We start from the raw sequence: 13,990 nt of genomic DNA, 5'->3' as shown, positions 1-13,990 counted from the left end.
CCCTCTTTCTCCGAGAGCAGCAGCGCTTCCTGTCCGACAGAGTGCGCCTGAAAGTGGCTCGAAGATGCACACGCGCAGCCTTCTACTCGGACTCTGCGTCTAGCTCGCCCGTCCTTGCTCGTCAGGGCTGGAACCCGGACGGCATCCTCGGCGTCTCGTCCGCCGCTCCTCCTCCCGCCTCGCCCTCGCTCACTGTCGACGGCGCCTCGAACGAGTCATCGGCGTCGCTCTCGCCGCCATGCCACCGCGCCGCACCGTTCTCGCCATGGTTGACGACCGACGCGCCCGTCTCGAAGCTCGCGTCCGCCGCACGATCCTCTCCCTCCTCCTCCTCCTCCTCCTCCTCGACGCCCGCCGGCCCGCCCCACCACGCCCCCCTCGCGCCGCTCCCGAGCTCCGGCGTCGGCGCGCCCCACCCGGCGCCGCCAGGGCTCGCGCCCGCCGGGTGCGCAGCGAGGAGCGCCGCCGCGCGCGAGGGCTGCGTCGCGAGCCCGGCACCGGCTTTGGCCGCGTCGAGGACGGCGAAAAAGTCGTCGGGGAGGACGGGCGCGAAGGACGAGGGGAGGGAGAGGTGCGGTGGCGGGGGAGGAGGGGTGGGCAGGCCGGGTGAGGGCGATGGGGCGAGCGACGACGCGGTGGACGAGTCGGCGAACGACGACGCCGACACGGTCGTCGAGCTCGAGAAGGTCGGGAGAGCCGGGCGCGAGATGGACGACAGCGAGAGGTGCGACGACGAGCGCGGCGTGCGCGTGCCGTCCGAGCTGGTGGGCCGCGTCGGGGCGCTCGAGTGGGCGAACGGGCCGAACGCTTCGGCCGCGTTGAAGTGCACGAGCATGCTCGGCGACGAGGGGACGGCGAAAGGGAGCTGTCGCGGCGCGAGAGGGCGAGAGTCAGACAGGGGTACACGAGAGGTTCGAGTGAGAGGGGAGCGCACCATGAATCGCGAGTTGAGCAGCTCGCCCGTCGACTCTTCTGTCGGCGGCGGCGCGTACGACGAGTACGCGGTCGGGTCGGCGAACGCCTCGTCGATCGAGCGCACGACGTCGCCGCCGGGCAAAGTCGGCGCCGGCTCGCCGACGCCCTCGGCGCCGCTGCCGCTCGACGCCGCTGCGGCCGCCTCCTTCTGCAGGCGCAGGCGCTCCCACTGCTTCCGGATCTGGACGAGGTACTGGGCGCAGTCCTCGTCCATGCGGTTCTCGTCGACCTCGTACCGATACTCGCGCACGGCTTTGCGCAGCTGGAGCGGGTTGAGCGCGCGCAGGCTCTGCACCGTGCCGATGAGGCCGTCGATCGACGTCTCGCTCGAGAGGCACTGGAGCCACTGCAGGAGCTGGTTGAGCGGCGCAAAGTGGGTCGACGCGAGTTTGGGCGGCAGGCGGTTCGAGCGCGCCCACTCTTCGAGCGTCGACGCGTTGAGGCGGATCTGCATCGCGCGCGTGCGGCACAGGTACTTGCACTGCAGTGAGAGAGAGTCAGGCTTTGGCCGGCTCGGGCGAGAAGGGGTGGGCCGAGGAGAGGGAGAGAACGGACCTGATTCAGGAGCCGGTTGAAGACCTCGCACGAGATCCAGTAGAAGAGCTGCGAGAAGGCCTGGACGATGATGGCTGGCGGGATCTCGTACGCCTGGAGGATGAACAGGGTGCTCGACAGGAGCGCCGTGACGCTCCTCGGGGTCGCCTCGTTGACGGGCACGGTGCTTGCCGACACGAGTCGCGGCGGCGAGGCACCGACGTCGCCGCCGACACCTGGTGCACCAAGCCCGATAGACGACGACGTGCTCGCGCCCGAGTCGGAGAACAGGCTCATGGCGCTCGTCGAGTTGCGCATCGAGCCCTTCTTGGCGCGCCCGGTGAGCTTCTTGACGAACCTCGTCGACGCCCACTCGTCCTCGAATGCGACGTCCTCGAACCCAGCGAGCGCCTCGTGCTCGAGCATGGCCGCCTCGAGGACGCGGTCGATGCGCCGCTCGGCGTCGCGGATGACAAAGACGAAGATCTCGTTGACGAGGTCGCCAAAGTGCGACTGGTAGTCGAGCGTCGCCGCGCACAGGTTGGGCTCCTTGCGGAGGTAGTGCAGGAACAGGAGGCAGTTGGACAACCAGAAGGCGCAGACCGACATGTCGTCCGGGCGATTCTGCGAGGGCGAGAGGGCGAGTCAGTGACGGCTGCCGAGGGGCGACAAAGGGAGAGAGAGAAGGGGCGACGCACATGTACGGCCGCCTCGATGCGCTCGAGGGCGCCAAACATGAGCTCGTCGACCATCTCGTCGCTGCCAAAGTAGTGCGCGTACCGCGCGCACAAGAACAGGACGTTGGCCGGGATGACGCGGAACTTGCGCGCCGACACTGGCTTGATGGTCGAGATGATGACGTCGAACAGGACAGGCAGCTCGTCGAGCGCGAACACGAGCATCTGGTCGGGCTCGCAGCGGTCCCACACGAACGGGTGCGGGATGCCCTCGACCTCGTCCGGCTCGTCCTCGTCGGGCTGCAGGGGGCGAGGGTCATCAGTACGACAAGTCACAGTCGAAGGGAAAGAAGAGAGGGAGGAGAGACGCACCGTGTCGCCCTCGCCGAGCCCGAGCAGCTCAAAGTCAACCTCGAGGTTCATCGCGCTGTCCCGCCCGAGCTGCGCCCGCCGCCTCGCCTCCTTGTCCCGCTCCTCCTCCTCCACTCGTTCCTTCGAGTCGGCCCAGCTCAGCGCCTCGCTCGCCGCGACGCTCAGGCGCGAGGCCGGTCTCGCTCCTCCTCCTTCTCTCGCGCCGTCCACCTCGTCGTCCTCGCCCTCGTCCCGCCGCAACGCCCGCTCGCGCTCGACGGCCGCCTCCCACGCGCTCTTGAGCACCTCGCGCATCGCCGAGCCCTCGCGCCCAGGCTTGACGAGGTCGCGCGGCGTGAGGCCCTTGTGCGATGCGAGGAGCGGTGACGCCCGGCGGTTGAGGAGAAAGGCCGCGAGCGGGACGTCGTTGTTCTGCACGGCCCAGTGAAGAGGGGTCCAGCCCGCTGCAGAAGCGAGATCCGACGAGTTAGGGCCTGGCGCAGGCAATGGCGAGAAAGAGAGTGGGAGGGAGAGCGGACGCACCTCGATCCGCCTGGTTGACCTTTGCGCCGTTCTCGACAAGTACTCGCACCGCCTCGGCGTGCCCGAGCGCGACGCACGTGCCGAGCGCCGTGTTGCCCTCGTCGTCGGCCGCCTCGAGGTCGATCCACCTGCGCGGCGCCGTGTCGGGCACAGGGACGGGCGGCTCTTGCGGCCGTTTGCCCTGCGCTCGGGACGAGCCAGACAGGAAGACGTCGGCGTTGGCGAGCGAGGCGGCCGTGAGCGAGAAGCGGCGCGCGGCGGCGGCGTTCTCGGTGGTCGAGAGGGTGGGGTCGGGCGGGAGCGAGAGGAGCCACTCGAGCGTGTCGGCGTTGCCGGCCGAGCAGGCGCGCAGGTAGACGCTCGTGAAGAGGGTGCGCTTGTCGTCGGGCGTGAGGGGCGAGTCGGGCGAGAGGTAGGGCGCGAGGTGCTCGGGGAGGCTGTCGCGCAGAGGTGGGGGACGAAGGCGAGGGTCAGGGCTCAAGGTGCGCGTTACTGGTCTCGGCGAGAGGAGGACGTACGGTGGGTTGGGCAGGAGGCTGAGCACGATGCGCGTGTCGCTGCTGGTGGCCGTGGCGAGCAGCCACGAGTTGGACGACGACGACGACGACGACGAGGAGCTTGCGCCGGCGACAGGGTGCGGGTCGGCGATCATGGCGGTCCTCGCGAGCTGCGACAGGCTGGGCGCAGTCCTGGACCGCGGCACGCCGGCGTTGTCCTTTGGTGGTGTGCGCGGGGCGGGCCACGGCAGGGCGCTGGGCAGAGGCGGCAACGGCGGCGAGGGCAGGTCGAGCGGCATGGCGGACGGGCCTCGATGGGCGTGGTGCAGGCTCGCGCTACTGCTAGCAGTGCAGCACGCAGTCGCAGCGGGAGGACGACAGGTCGAGCCTCCTCCGCTCCTCCTCGTCGCGCTGATGAGCGACTCGCGCTCTCCACCTGTATGCAAAGCGGTCTTCTCTGCAGTGCTTCCTGCTCTCGGTCAAGTGGGCGAGCTCGCACGAAGAGGGGCACAGAAAAAGAAACGTAGAACTGCAGCACCTCGTCCACTCCTCGCTGCCGCCGCCCGCTCACTCGTAGCCCTCGCCGACGCCCATGCCCGCGCCCTCCTCCTGCAACCAGTCCCACGCAACCGTCCTAACGGCCTTGTGCATGCCCTTGCGCCGGCGCTCGACGCCGAGCGTGCCGTCGCGGATCTCGAGCAGGCGCGAGCGGTACTCGAGCGTGTCGGCGAGGAACCGGTGCAGGTCGCTGCGGGCGGGTCGAACGAGAGGCGTCAGTGAGGGCTCCAGGCGGGCGACGAGGAGTTGAGAAGGGACGCACGTCAGGCAGTCGTGCAGGAGGACCTCTTGCTCGTTCGGGGTGAGCCTGCAGGGGCGACGAGGGGGCCGTCAGTGACGTGCTCCTGCCGCTGCGCAAGAGCGACAGAGAGAGAGAAAAGGCGAGAGGAGGACGCACGTTTCCATCTGGCCCGTCCCGACCATGCCGCCGCCCGGCCCGGGCACGACCCTCTCCATCTCGACGTCGCCCTCGCTGACGAACAGCCCGCGCACAAACACCTCGGGGTCGACGAGGCGCGCCGCATACTCGGGCAGCTCCTCCTCCTCGACGGCCTGCTGCCCGCGAGGCGGCTTCGACGCGGCCGCGGCGCCCGCCGCGAGTGGCTCGTCGAGGCTGCTGCCCTCGCCCGCGCCCTCGGCCTCGTCCTCGGCGTCCGTGTAACCCTCCTCAGGCGAGCTCTGCCGCGACCGCGTGTGCCGCCCGGACACGCCTCCTGCGCCCGCCGCGCCGCGCGCAACTCGCCCGCTGCGCCGCCGGATTGACGGCTCCTCGGAGAGCGACGGCGCCGGCGTCACTTCCGCCGACGCGACGTCGCCCGAGTCGGCGGCGGCCGTCGCGGCAAGGGCGGGCGTCGCAGGCGTCGCGGGCGTCGGCGGGTCGGCGGCGGTCGCGGTGTCGGCAGAAGGGGCCGCCGGCTCGACCGGGGTGCCGGCGCCGGGTGCGGCGTGCTCGCCCTCGCTCGTGCCGTTGAGCGCCGGCGTAGGGGCGGATGCAGGAGCGGCGCCGGCGTCGGCGGCCGTCGCGGGCGGGTCCTCGGCGCCCGCAGCGGTGACGGCGATGGCGGGAACCTCGCTCGGCGCCGAGGTCGAGGCCATAGGCGCCGCGCCGTTGGCCGCAGGTGCAGCTTCGCCGTCGACGGCGGCGGTCGCGGGTGCGTCGGCGGCGGGCGCCGGCGCGGCGGGCGAGTTGTCGGCGGCTGCACCCTCGGCCGTGGTCGGCTCGGCGGCCTCCTTCATCTCGACGTCTTGCGTCGGCGCAGGCGGCACCGACGCAGTTTGCTCGGCGCCCTCGACGGCCGTAGATGCGGCTGGTGGCGCCGGCGACAGGCCTGGGACCGGGACCGGGTCGGCGACAGCTCCAGGGGCCGAGGGCGCCGAGAGGACGGGCGTCGCCTGCTCGAGCTTGACCTCGTCCTCGAGAGCGGGCGCGCTCGTCGTCGCCGTGGGCGCAGGCGACGCCTCGACGTCCATGCCGTCGACGGCGCCGGCGGTCGGCGCGGGCGCAGGCGCCTCGCCGTTCTGGGCCGGCTGACCCGCCGAGGCCGCTGCCGCCGTCGCCGCCGCCTCGTCGAGCGCGCCCTGCTCCTTGTCGTCACCGACCTTGCGCTCCTCGTCCTCGACCTTGCGCCGCGTCTCGTCGCGCTCGCGCCGCCGCTCGTCGTCGCCGTCCCACCGCCAGTCGAACCCCTCGCCGCGCAGGCCGCGGCACACCTGCGTCAGGGCGCCGACGAGCTCGGCCTCCTGCTCGATGAGGCTCGTCGCGCTCGCGGCGAGGAGGTGGAACGTGTTGTTCTTGCGGCCGAGCGTGTGCTGGACGGCCGGCGTGAGGAGGAGGTCGAGGGGCGACTGCGGGACGGGCGGGAGGTGCGCCGGGGACGGCGCGTCGGGCTCGCGCGACAAGGTGTGCACGCTGCGCGGGACGAGGTGCAGGTTGGGCGCGACGGCGAACCCGCTCGTGCTCGACGCGGCGGCGAGGTCGTTGAGCTTGCGGCGCTTTTGCGCCGGCGGGACGAGCGAGGTCGAGGTCGTGTCGTCGATGAAGCCGGCGTCGACGTTGGCGTGGTGGCCGAGACGGCCTCGGCGGGTGTGCGGGGCGAGGCGCGACAGCTTGTGGCCGCGGTTGGTGGTCGGGATGGCCGAAGCGAGACCGTCGACGGCCCCCTCACCGTCCGAGCCTGATGCGGCAGACGGCGAAGATGGCGGATCGTAGTAAGAGGGCAGGTCGCGAGCAGGCAAAGAGCTGTGTGCGAGGGCTTGGGTCAGTGTCGAGGAGGACAACGTGTAGAGGGCGAGGGCGAGGAGCCGAGAGCCGCCTCGAGGCTCGCCTCGCTCGTCTCTGCCCTCTAAAGTGACACACAGAGAGAAGCCGAGGACGCACAGGATGCCCACGTCCTTGTCTGCGAGGCGCACCCGGTGTTGCGCGGGGTGAGCCACCTCGCCAGGGGCCGCCGGCGCTGCTGGCGCGCCCTGCTTGGCGTGAGTGCTGGTGTGGCCGCCGTTGGTCGTGTTCTGGTTCGAGCGAGTGGCGTCCCGCGCCATCTTAAGCGGGCGGTTGAGCGGGGTCGGGTGCAGGTGGTCGGGCGAGGTGGGCCGAGCCGAGCGAGGCGAGGGCGGCGGCGGGTACGATGGGGAGGGCGGTGGACGGGATGCGAGAGCTAGCTGCACGCTGTCGGAAGCGTCGCTGTCAGTGCTCGTGCTGAGGCGGGGGACAGCCGAGGTGAGGAGACCAGGGCTCGTCGTCGGCACCAGTTCTCCATCGCCCTCTCTCTCTAGTGCGGCGTGGCTGCCATACAAGGGCTCTTGCAATGCATCGCAGCCCAGCGAGCCAGCTGCGCCGCCTGTCCGTGCCGCACTCACCTTTCTCGCCTCGTTCCCTGGCTTCTCATCGCTCGTCCGCTCTCGCTCAACCCAGGCCAGCTCGGCGGGCAGCTGGCTTGCCTGGTCGGGCTATGGGATGCTCCCAGACCGCTACGCGTCCCCAGCCATCACGCGCAGAGGACCGAGGCTCGTCAGGCGACCCTCCTCTCCTCCTCGAACGAGCCGCGTGCCTCTCTGCAGCTCTGCCAGTCCGCCCTGCTCCTTGTTTCGCTAGCCTGCAACCGAGAACGCGAGTATCGGGACCTTTCCGAAGCTGCTGGCTGTCTCTCGCGCCCACGAGAGAGTACAAACTGGCTCTATTCGGCAGACGGACACACTCGCACAGGCCCAACCTCGACGAGGACAAACAGGAGAGACCGAGACACACGCGACGACCTCCGCTCATGCAGCGACGACGGCGCTGTCGACGCCGAGCTCCTTCTCCTTGTCGTCGGCCGCCGCCGAACCGTGCGTCGTCTTGCCGCCGAGCGAGTCGGCGTAGTCGAGCGCCGAGAACGTCGACGGCAGCGCCGCCGGCGGGAACGCGTACGACAGCACGAGGTAGATGCCGCCAGCGACGACGACGCCGACCGGGTAGACGGCCGAGTACACGTAGACGGCGGCGAACGGGATCCCGAGCGAGGCGTTGATGCTGCGGATGAAGCCGGGCAGGCTTGGGACGACGCCGAGCGCGAACGCGACGAGGGCCCGCCAGTTGAAGCCGCCAGTGTACCAGTAGCACGATCGGTGCGTGACGAACAGGTCGGGGAGCGACAGCTGGCGGTGGCGGAGGACGTAGTACTCGGCGTACAGGATGCCGCCGATTGGGGCCTGTCGAGAGAGAGAGAGCGAGTCAGTACGTGCTCGGCTTGATCGTGGGCGAGAGAGGAGAGAGAGCGCACGAGGAAGATCGTGTACCCCTGCGCGACGAGGCAAACGAGGTCAGTGCCGCGCTCGCTGGTGCGAGAGCTAGAGGTGCAGGGGCGCACCCCGAGGAAGCTCGTGAACGTCTTGGCCGAGTTCTGGATAATCTGCTCGAGAGAAGACAGGCGGGAAATGTGGGTCAGTGAGGGAAAGCTCGGCGGCCGGGTAGGTCTCGCAGTGACGGCGAGTCGAGCTCTGTCGCCGCTCGAGACGCCGTCGCCGAGAGGAGGATCGTGGGCGCACCCAAGGGCATGTCACGAGACTGTAGGAGAGACGGCACGAAACTCGAGTCAGTCAAGGGCTCGCTGGTCGAGACGGCGAGTTTGGGAAGGTCGACGGACCCGAGAAGCGCCGTGATGTACTCTGCGACGGGTCCAAGGTGTCAGCGTCACGGTGCGAGGATAGAGTAGGAGAAACAGGGGACGCACGACCGCGACGAATGTTGATATACTTGGGCAGCATGACCATGAGGTCGTTGCCGACCGCCGTCGAGTTGGCTGCGACGCGCCGAGGCGACTCAGCTTGAGGCACACCGACGACGAGGAGAGGTAGAGAGCGTGAGACGTACCAGAGATGTTGGTGGCGAGGACGCTGAGCGCCCAGGGCAGGGCGCTAAAGAACTGGGCAGCCCTCGAGTCCATGAGGCTCGAGACTTGAAGCGGGTTCCAGGTCGCCTTTCCATAGATGGTCTCGGTCGCCGACGTGACGACGACACCCAGGATGGCGCATAGAGTCACGAGGAACGTGAGCGAGAAGATGTTGGACCAGACGACGGTGCGGCGGCTCTTGGCGTAGCGCGTAAAGTCTGCGTCGTCGGCGAAAGATTCAGTCGCGGAACCGGCTTCAGAGCGGCGAGAGGAGGCGTACCGCAGACATTGAGGGCCAGAGTCGCTTTCGGGCCGATCGCGCTGCAGGCAGAAGTGCGAGAGCGTGAGCAGGTTGGCGGGGTCCGAGCGGTGGGCGAGAGAGGACGCACGAGGTGAAGGCGCTCATGAAGACGACGCCCGCCGGCCGACCGTCCTTGATGAGCGTCGGCTTCGAGAAGACGGGGCCGAACCCGTGCGCGCGACCGACTGCCCAGCCAAAGAGCGTGATGCCGAAGATGGGCTGCACGAGGTCCGCATGTCATTTTGGCTCGCCCTGTAGCTCCTCATGGCGGAAAAGGGACGGACCATGATGACGATCTTGACAGCGAACAGGTACTTGAGCTTGGAGATGTGGATCCAGAGGAGAGGGAGCTGCATCGAGGAGGAAAACGGGTCAGCGACGTCGAGACGCACGAGCGCTGCTCGCTCGAGGCAGGCGCCGCACGCCGCTCGACACCGAGAGAGAGAGAGAGAGAGAGAGAGACAGAGACGCACCTGGATGAGGTAGAAGATGAAGAAGCACAGGAGCATGCTCGAGGTGACGTGGGCCGACTCGGGAAGGTGGTTGGGGAACCGCGCGAACGAGGGCCAGATCGCGGTGAGCATCACTTGGACGCATTGACCGCCCTGGTAGGTCTGCGTCCCGAACCAGATGATAGCAGCGACGGCTGTAGGGACGAGGAAAGAGTCAGTAAGGCGGCCGACAGACTCAAAGCTCGACTTGGGAAGGCTCACCCCGGCAGATGACGGCGACGTATGTGCCGTGAACGCCAAAGGCCGTCCGAGCCAAGGTCGGGTAGTTTATTCCATAGCGACAGCCGATATAGCCCGTCGCTGCGGTGGCGAGGGAGATGACGAAGTGGCCGAGAAGGACGGCGCCGATGGTCGCGCCGGGCGACAGGCCGGCAGACACGGCGGACGAGGCGACCTGGTACTGACTGCGTGTTGGCGGAAAGGTGTATAGGTAAGGTAGAGAGGGTCGAGGCGCGAGCGCGATGGTGCGAGTCGGCGCAGAGAGGGGCAAGGGAAGGGCGGGGTTGAGGACGAGGTGACGAGGTCAGTGCGCCAGTTCAGCCGGGCGCGTGCCGCCTCTTGCGAGACACGACGATGGAGGCAAAGGTCGGGAGAGGGACTCACGAGATGCCGAAAGCCTCTGCAAGAGGAAGGGCGAGTGTCAGGACCCGGCGAGGCGAAGGACGGCGAGAGATGAGTCGAAAGGGGCCGACGCACCGGCGAGCCAATAGCCTACCAGACTGAAGGCGCCCCATGTTCCTGCAGGTGAGGACGAGTGGCAAAAGAGGCGAGAGACGGAAGGGATCGAGGGCGAGGGCGACGGTCAGTTTCGCAATCCCGCGCGACGACGAGGACGAGACGACGCACGGAGCGGCGAGTCCTCCGGCACAGGAAGCATGTCGTGCGACGTCGTGATCTCGATGACCCGGTCCTCCTCGTCGCCGTCCTGCGCCGCCCGGACGCCGCCGTCCGAGGTAAACACGAGCGCCGTCGGCTCTTGAGGAATGCGCGCGCGCCGCACCAGGCTCGTGAGGTTGGCCTGCATGATGTCGTCGAGGGGAAGAGCTCGCGGAAGAAGGGGATAGAGAGAGAGAGAGAGGAGCGAAGGAGCCGATAGAAGGCGAGATACCGCGGCGGGCGCGAGGGGACGAGTCGGCGGGGGAGCTTGGCTCGTTCGCCGCTCGAGTGGCACCGGCGGACGACAGCCACGCCGCCGGCCGTCGAGCGCAAGGGCGCGCCCCGCGAGCGACTTATCTCGACGTGATCGAGGGACCGAAAGAAAGGGTCCGCCTCGGGCGAGAAGCGCAAAACTCGGGCGAGCCGGCCGCGCTCTTTGTCCTCGTCGCGCCGACTCTCACCTCGTCCAGTTGCACGACGATGAACCGACGCTGCGCATTGCAGGTCGAGAAGGGGACGAGCTGTACTCAAAGAGACCTGTGACGGGAGGACAAGGGACGAGGGAGGGCGAGAAAGTCAGGAGCGGCTCGGCGAGATCTGGACGCTCCTCGACGAGAGGCTGGGAGACAGAGGACGCACCTGATCGCGATCACCATGCTGCGGCCCCACCGCCTGGCGGACTGCCCCAAACCCCCCATGCCGGCGCCCGGTCGAGCACGTTCAGCCACGCCTCGAGCTCGGGTAGGTCGAGTTCCTGGCCGACGCCTGGCCCACGCACGCTCACGTCCGCCTCTGCGCCGCCGGCGAAGAAGCTGAGCGTCGGCTCGAGCGGCCTCGCACCGCCGACTGAGCCGCCGACGAGCTCGGCGCTCGGCGAGCCCTCAGGCCGCTCGGCAAGCGCCGCGAGAGCGGTGAGCGCCTCGAAAGGCGCACTCGACGACGATGACGACGATGACAGGGCCGCAGAGACTGCTACTCCTGCCGCCATCGCCGTCGGCGCGGAAGCGGGTCCGTGCGGCGTCTCGCGCCGCAGCGCTTTGATGACCTCGCCGTAGTCGTCGCTCGCCGCGTCGGCCTGCATGGCGGACGAGAGGCGGTCGGCGACGGACGAGGCGCGAGCGAGTGCCGCATCGGCCAGGGTCCAGCCGTGGTCGGTACGGGCGCGGTAGATGAGGTGCGACAGGCGCGAGAGGAGGTGGACGGCGGCGGAAGACGGCGCGAGTGGCGTGCTCGGGCGGCGAGATAAGCCGTCTGGGTCGGCTGTCGAAGGTGGCGATGGCTGGATCGAGATGGCGGCGAGCGATAGGCGGATGAGCGACGAGAGGACGGACGACAGGATGTGCGACGTGTCTGCGGCGGCGAGCGAGTCAGTGCGCAGGCCTAGAGGTACAGAGAGATGTCGGGGAACGCACAGGGTAGCCAAGGCTGAGTGCTGCCGAACGAGACCTCGTCGAGCCGCGAGAAGAAATCGACGAGCTCGCGAAAGATGACGACGGTCGAGCCGTCGGGCGCGAACGTGTTGCCGAGGCCGATGCGCACCTCGATGCTGATGCGGCGGACCATGCACCGTAGCGCAAAGAGGCTGAACAGGAAGCTGTCTGTGGGAGAACGAGAATCAGGACGCTGTCGCGGACCGAGATCGAGAACAAGGGAGAGGCGACGGACCCATGCCGATCGGGCGAGGCGACGTGTCGAGGAACGGTCGTGCGCCCTCCTTCATCGCGTTGAGCTCGTGCTCGAGCTGGTCGCACGAGTCGGCGCGAGTCGGCGAGCCGTACTTGTCCAGGGTCGAGACCTCGGCCTGCAGCCTCGCGACGATGACGGCGAGCCGACACGAGTACTGGAAGGCGACGCTGCCGACGTACGACTCGACGTCGTCGCTCGGTGTCGGGAACGGCAAGAGCGGGACGTTTGTGTTGCCGAGCTGAACGTGCGACGGTCGCGAGTTGAGGAACGAGGCCTGCGAGCGGCCAAGGTCGAGTCAGGACGGCCCGCATCGAGGGGTTCAAGGACATGTGAGAGTCGACGCACCCATGCATCGTGGATGCGCAAGGACCACCAGATACGGTCGCGCAACGACTTCTCCCACGCCGGCAAGGCCCAGCGACGCCCGTCGACATGAAGGCCGAGGAGCTGGGCGTGCGCGATCGTCTGTAGGTCCGACACGTCAGGAAATATCGTGAAAGGAGAGGGGAAAGCGAGAGGAGAAGACGTACCCGGGCGAGCAAGCCGTAGTCGCCGCGTTGGTCGAGCGTCGTGCCGAGCTCGAGGACGGCCGTCGCCAGGCCGCTCAGCTTCGGCTGATCGAGAGCGCGCTCGCCCACACGCTCCTCCTTGAGCATGTGCCACGCGTAGTTGCTCGCCGCCTTGTGCTGCGGGAACGACCCAAGCGAGTCGACGAGGATTATGGCGCGCAACGTCGGCGGGAGCGAGTTGATCGAGTGGGACGAGGAGACGGGGAGGACAGGCATACAAGGGTGGATATTGGCCAGGTAGTGCTCGACGATGTCGTCTTCTGAGAGCGAGGGGACGGTGGCCGAGAGGAAGGACCGGATGCGGCGGAGGAGGCTCGCCTCGCGGTCGGCGCAGGCGACTCGATCTATCGAGACATGAGAATCAGTGAAAGTCTCGGCAATGTGGGACACGAGGGACGAGTTGAGGATGAGAGCTCACGAGGTGGAACGGCGTGAAAGAGGATGAACTGCGACCGGCCACGATCGCTCGAAATTTGCCGCGACGTGCCGACCGTCTGGTGGCTCAACAGGTCGTCGGTCAAGGTCGCCGTTACCGCACACGGCTCGACGTTTGGCGACAGGTCGCGGTCGAGCGACGCAAGACCCGGCTGCGACGCGCTCGCGCGCTTGCTCGCGGGCTCGACGGGTGCGTCCTCGGCGGGGCGCTTATGAGCGCGCAGCGCCGCCGTCGTGACCGCCGTAATGCGCGAGTCGAGGTCTGGAGGCGACGTGTGGAACGAGGGCGCGTCGGACACGGGCGGGAAGAAGGCGGAGGAGGACGTAGTCGAGGTCGGGTCGACGAGGTCCTTCTTGGGCCGGGTCGGCGGCGGCAGGTCGAAGGTACACTGGCGATTGGTCTGTCTGCGGATGTTCGGCGTCGTCAGTACGCTGTCGGCGAAAGGCAGGGAAGGTGGGCCGCACGCACCGGCACTCGATGCAGGCACCGCCCTCGCTCGTAATCGCGCACCGGTTCTTGCGCTTGCGACAGGCATCGCAAGGGCGGATCTTCTTGCTCTGCAGGGACGGACAGAGATCAGCTCGCGCAGCCTGACGGGAGCGCGAGGGCGACCGAGTGGCCGCGAGGAAGGGAGAGGAGGGGACGCACCCGAAAGGGACGAGCCGCTGCTGCGCCTGCTGCTGTCGAGCTCGCCGATAGGCTTTGCGACTCTGGCGAGTGCGAGTGCTGCTCTAGTGGCGCGCTTGCGGCCGAGGTGCTGGCGCCGAGGTGTGGGCGGGGGTTGGAGGACGAGGCTGGTGCGACGGGTGTTGGGTGCAGGTGGGCGAGTGGGAATGCAGAGTTGTCGATCATGGCGGTCGTGGGCCGGGTCGAACGGTGTCGGTCAGGCGAGTTGAGGAGGAGGAGGTCGGGGAGAGTGCCGAGGAGCTGATGAGGACGAGCGAGGGCGAGGAGGGTGCGGCGCGACTCGGTCCGGCTGTCGAGCGGGTGGACAGCCCTGCTGAGCTGCTGTCGAGCATTGTCGGCATGCTGCTGAAAAGACGTGAGGCCACAAAAGAGCAAACTCTCACAGAGAGACGGGCGACGACGTGTAAAGTCAACGTTCGCT

The 13,990-nt window shown here is 68.4% G+C and overlaps 4 protein-coding genes across 4 annotated transcripts; all 4 read right to left on the bottom strand.

Moving 5' to 3' along the window:
* Positions 1–573: 573 nt before the first annotated feature.
* RHOBADRAFT_24545 (uncharacterized protein) lies at positions 574–2,684 on the bottom strand (the record flags this gene model as incomplete). Its single annotated transcript, XM_018412642.1, has 6 exons — positions 2,559–2,684; positions 2,208–2,486; positions 1,799–2,133; positions 1,531–1,696; positions 935–1,456; positions 574–865 (listed from the first exon to the last, which is right to left on the bottom strand). Coding segments are annotated over exons 1-6 (1,644 nt in total), but the record flags the coding sequence as incomplete, so codon positions are not given.
* A 1,398-nt stretch (positions 2,685–4,082) lies between these two features.
* Positions 4,083–6,891, bottom strand: RHOBADRAFT_51726 (uncharacterized protein; the record flags this gene model as incomplete). Its single annotated transcript, XM_018415985.1, has 5 exons — positions 4,083–4,325; positions 4,398–4,442; positions 4,533–6,374; positions 6,513–6,800; positions 6,881–6,891. The coding sequence occupies 5 exons, from the start codon at positions 6,889–6,891 to the stop codon at positions 4,145–4,147; spliced, it is 2,367 nt and encodes a 788-aa protein (XP_018272776.1). The 3' UTR covers positions 4,083–4,144.
* Positions 6,892–7,393: 502 nt separating this feature from the next.
* On the bottom strand, positions 7,394–10,339 carry RHOBADRAFT_51725 (uncharacterized protein; the record flags this gene model as incomplete). The annotated part of the gene is made up of 15 exons (XM_018415984.1): positions 7,394–7,822; positions 7,894–7,911; positions 7,981–8,022; positions 8,159–8,177; positions 8,257–8,278; positions 8,344–8,412; positions 8,484–8,720; positions 8,783–8,823; positions 8,892–9,022; positions 9,088–9,153; positions 9,277–9,449; positions 9,517–9,719; positions 9,919–9,934; positions 10,012–10,053; positions 10,162–10,339. 15 exons carry the CDS (start codon positions 10,337–10,339, stop codon positions 7,394–7,396), a joined length of 1,686 nt encoding a protein of 561 aa, XP_018272775.1.
* A 501-nt stretch (positions 10,340–10,840) lies between these two features.
* Positions 10,841–13,734, bottom strand: RHOBADRAFT_51724 (uncharacterized protein; the record flags this gene model as incomplete). Its single annotated transcript, XM_018415983.1, has 8 exons — positions 10,841–11,541; positions 11,604–11,789; positions 11,857–12,151; positions 12,223–12,342; positions 12,408–12,790; positions 12,865–13,286; positions 13,351–13,439; positions 13,531–13,734. 8 exons carry the CDS (start codon positions 13,732–13,734, stop codon positions 10,841–10,843), a joined length of 2,400 nt encoding a protein of 799 aa, XP_018272774.1.
* Positions 13,735–13,990: the final 256 nt, after the last annotated feature.

This window comes from Rhodotorula graminis (assembly GCF_001329695.1).
Source record: "Rhodotorula graminis WP1 unplaced genomic scaffold RHOBAscaffold_3, whole genome shotgun sequence".
Lineage (NCBI taxonomy): Eukaryota > Fungi > Basidiomycota > Microbotryomycetes > Sporidiobolales > Sporidiobolaceae > Rhodotorula > Rhodotorula graminis.
Note: the sequence above shows the minus strand (reverse complement) of the source record. Positions and strands in the feature narration are given on the sequence as shown.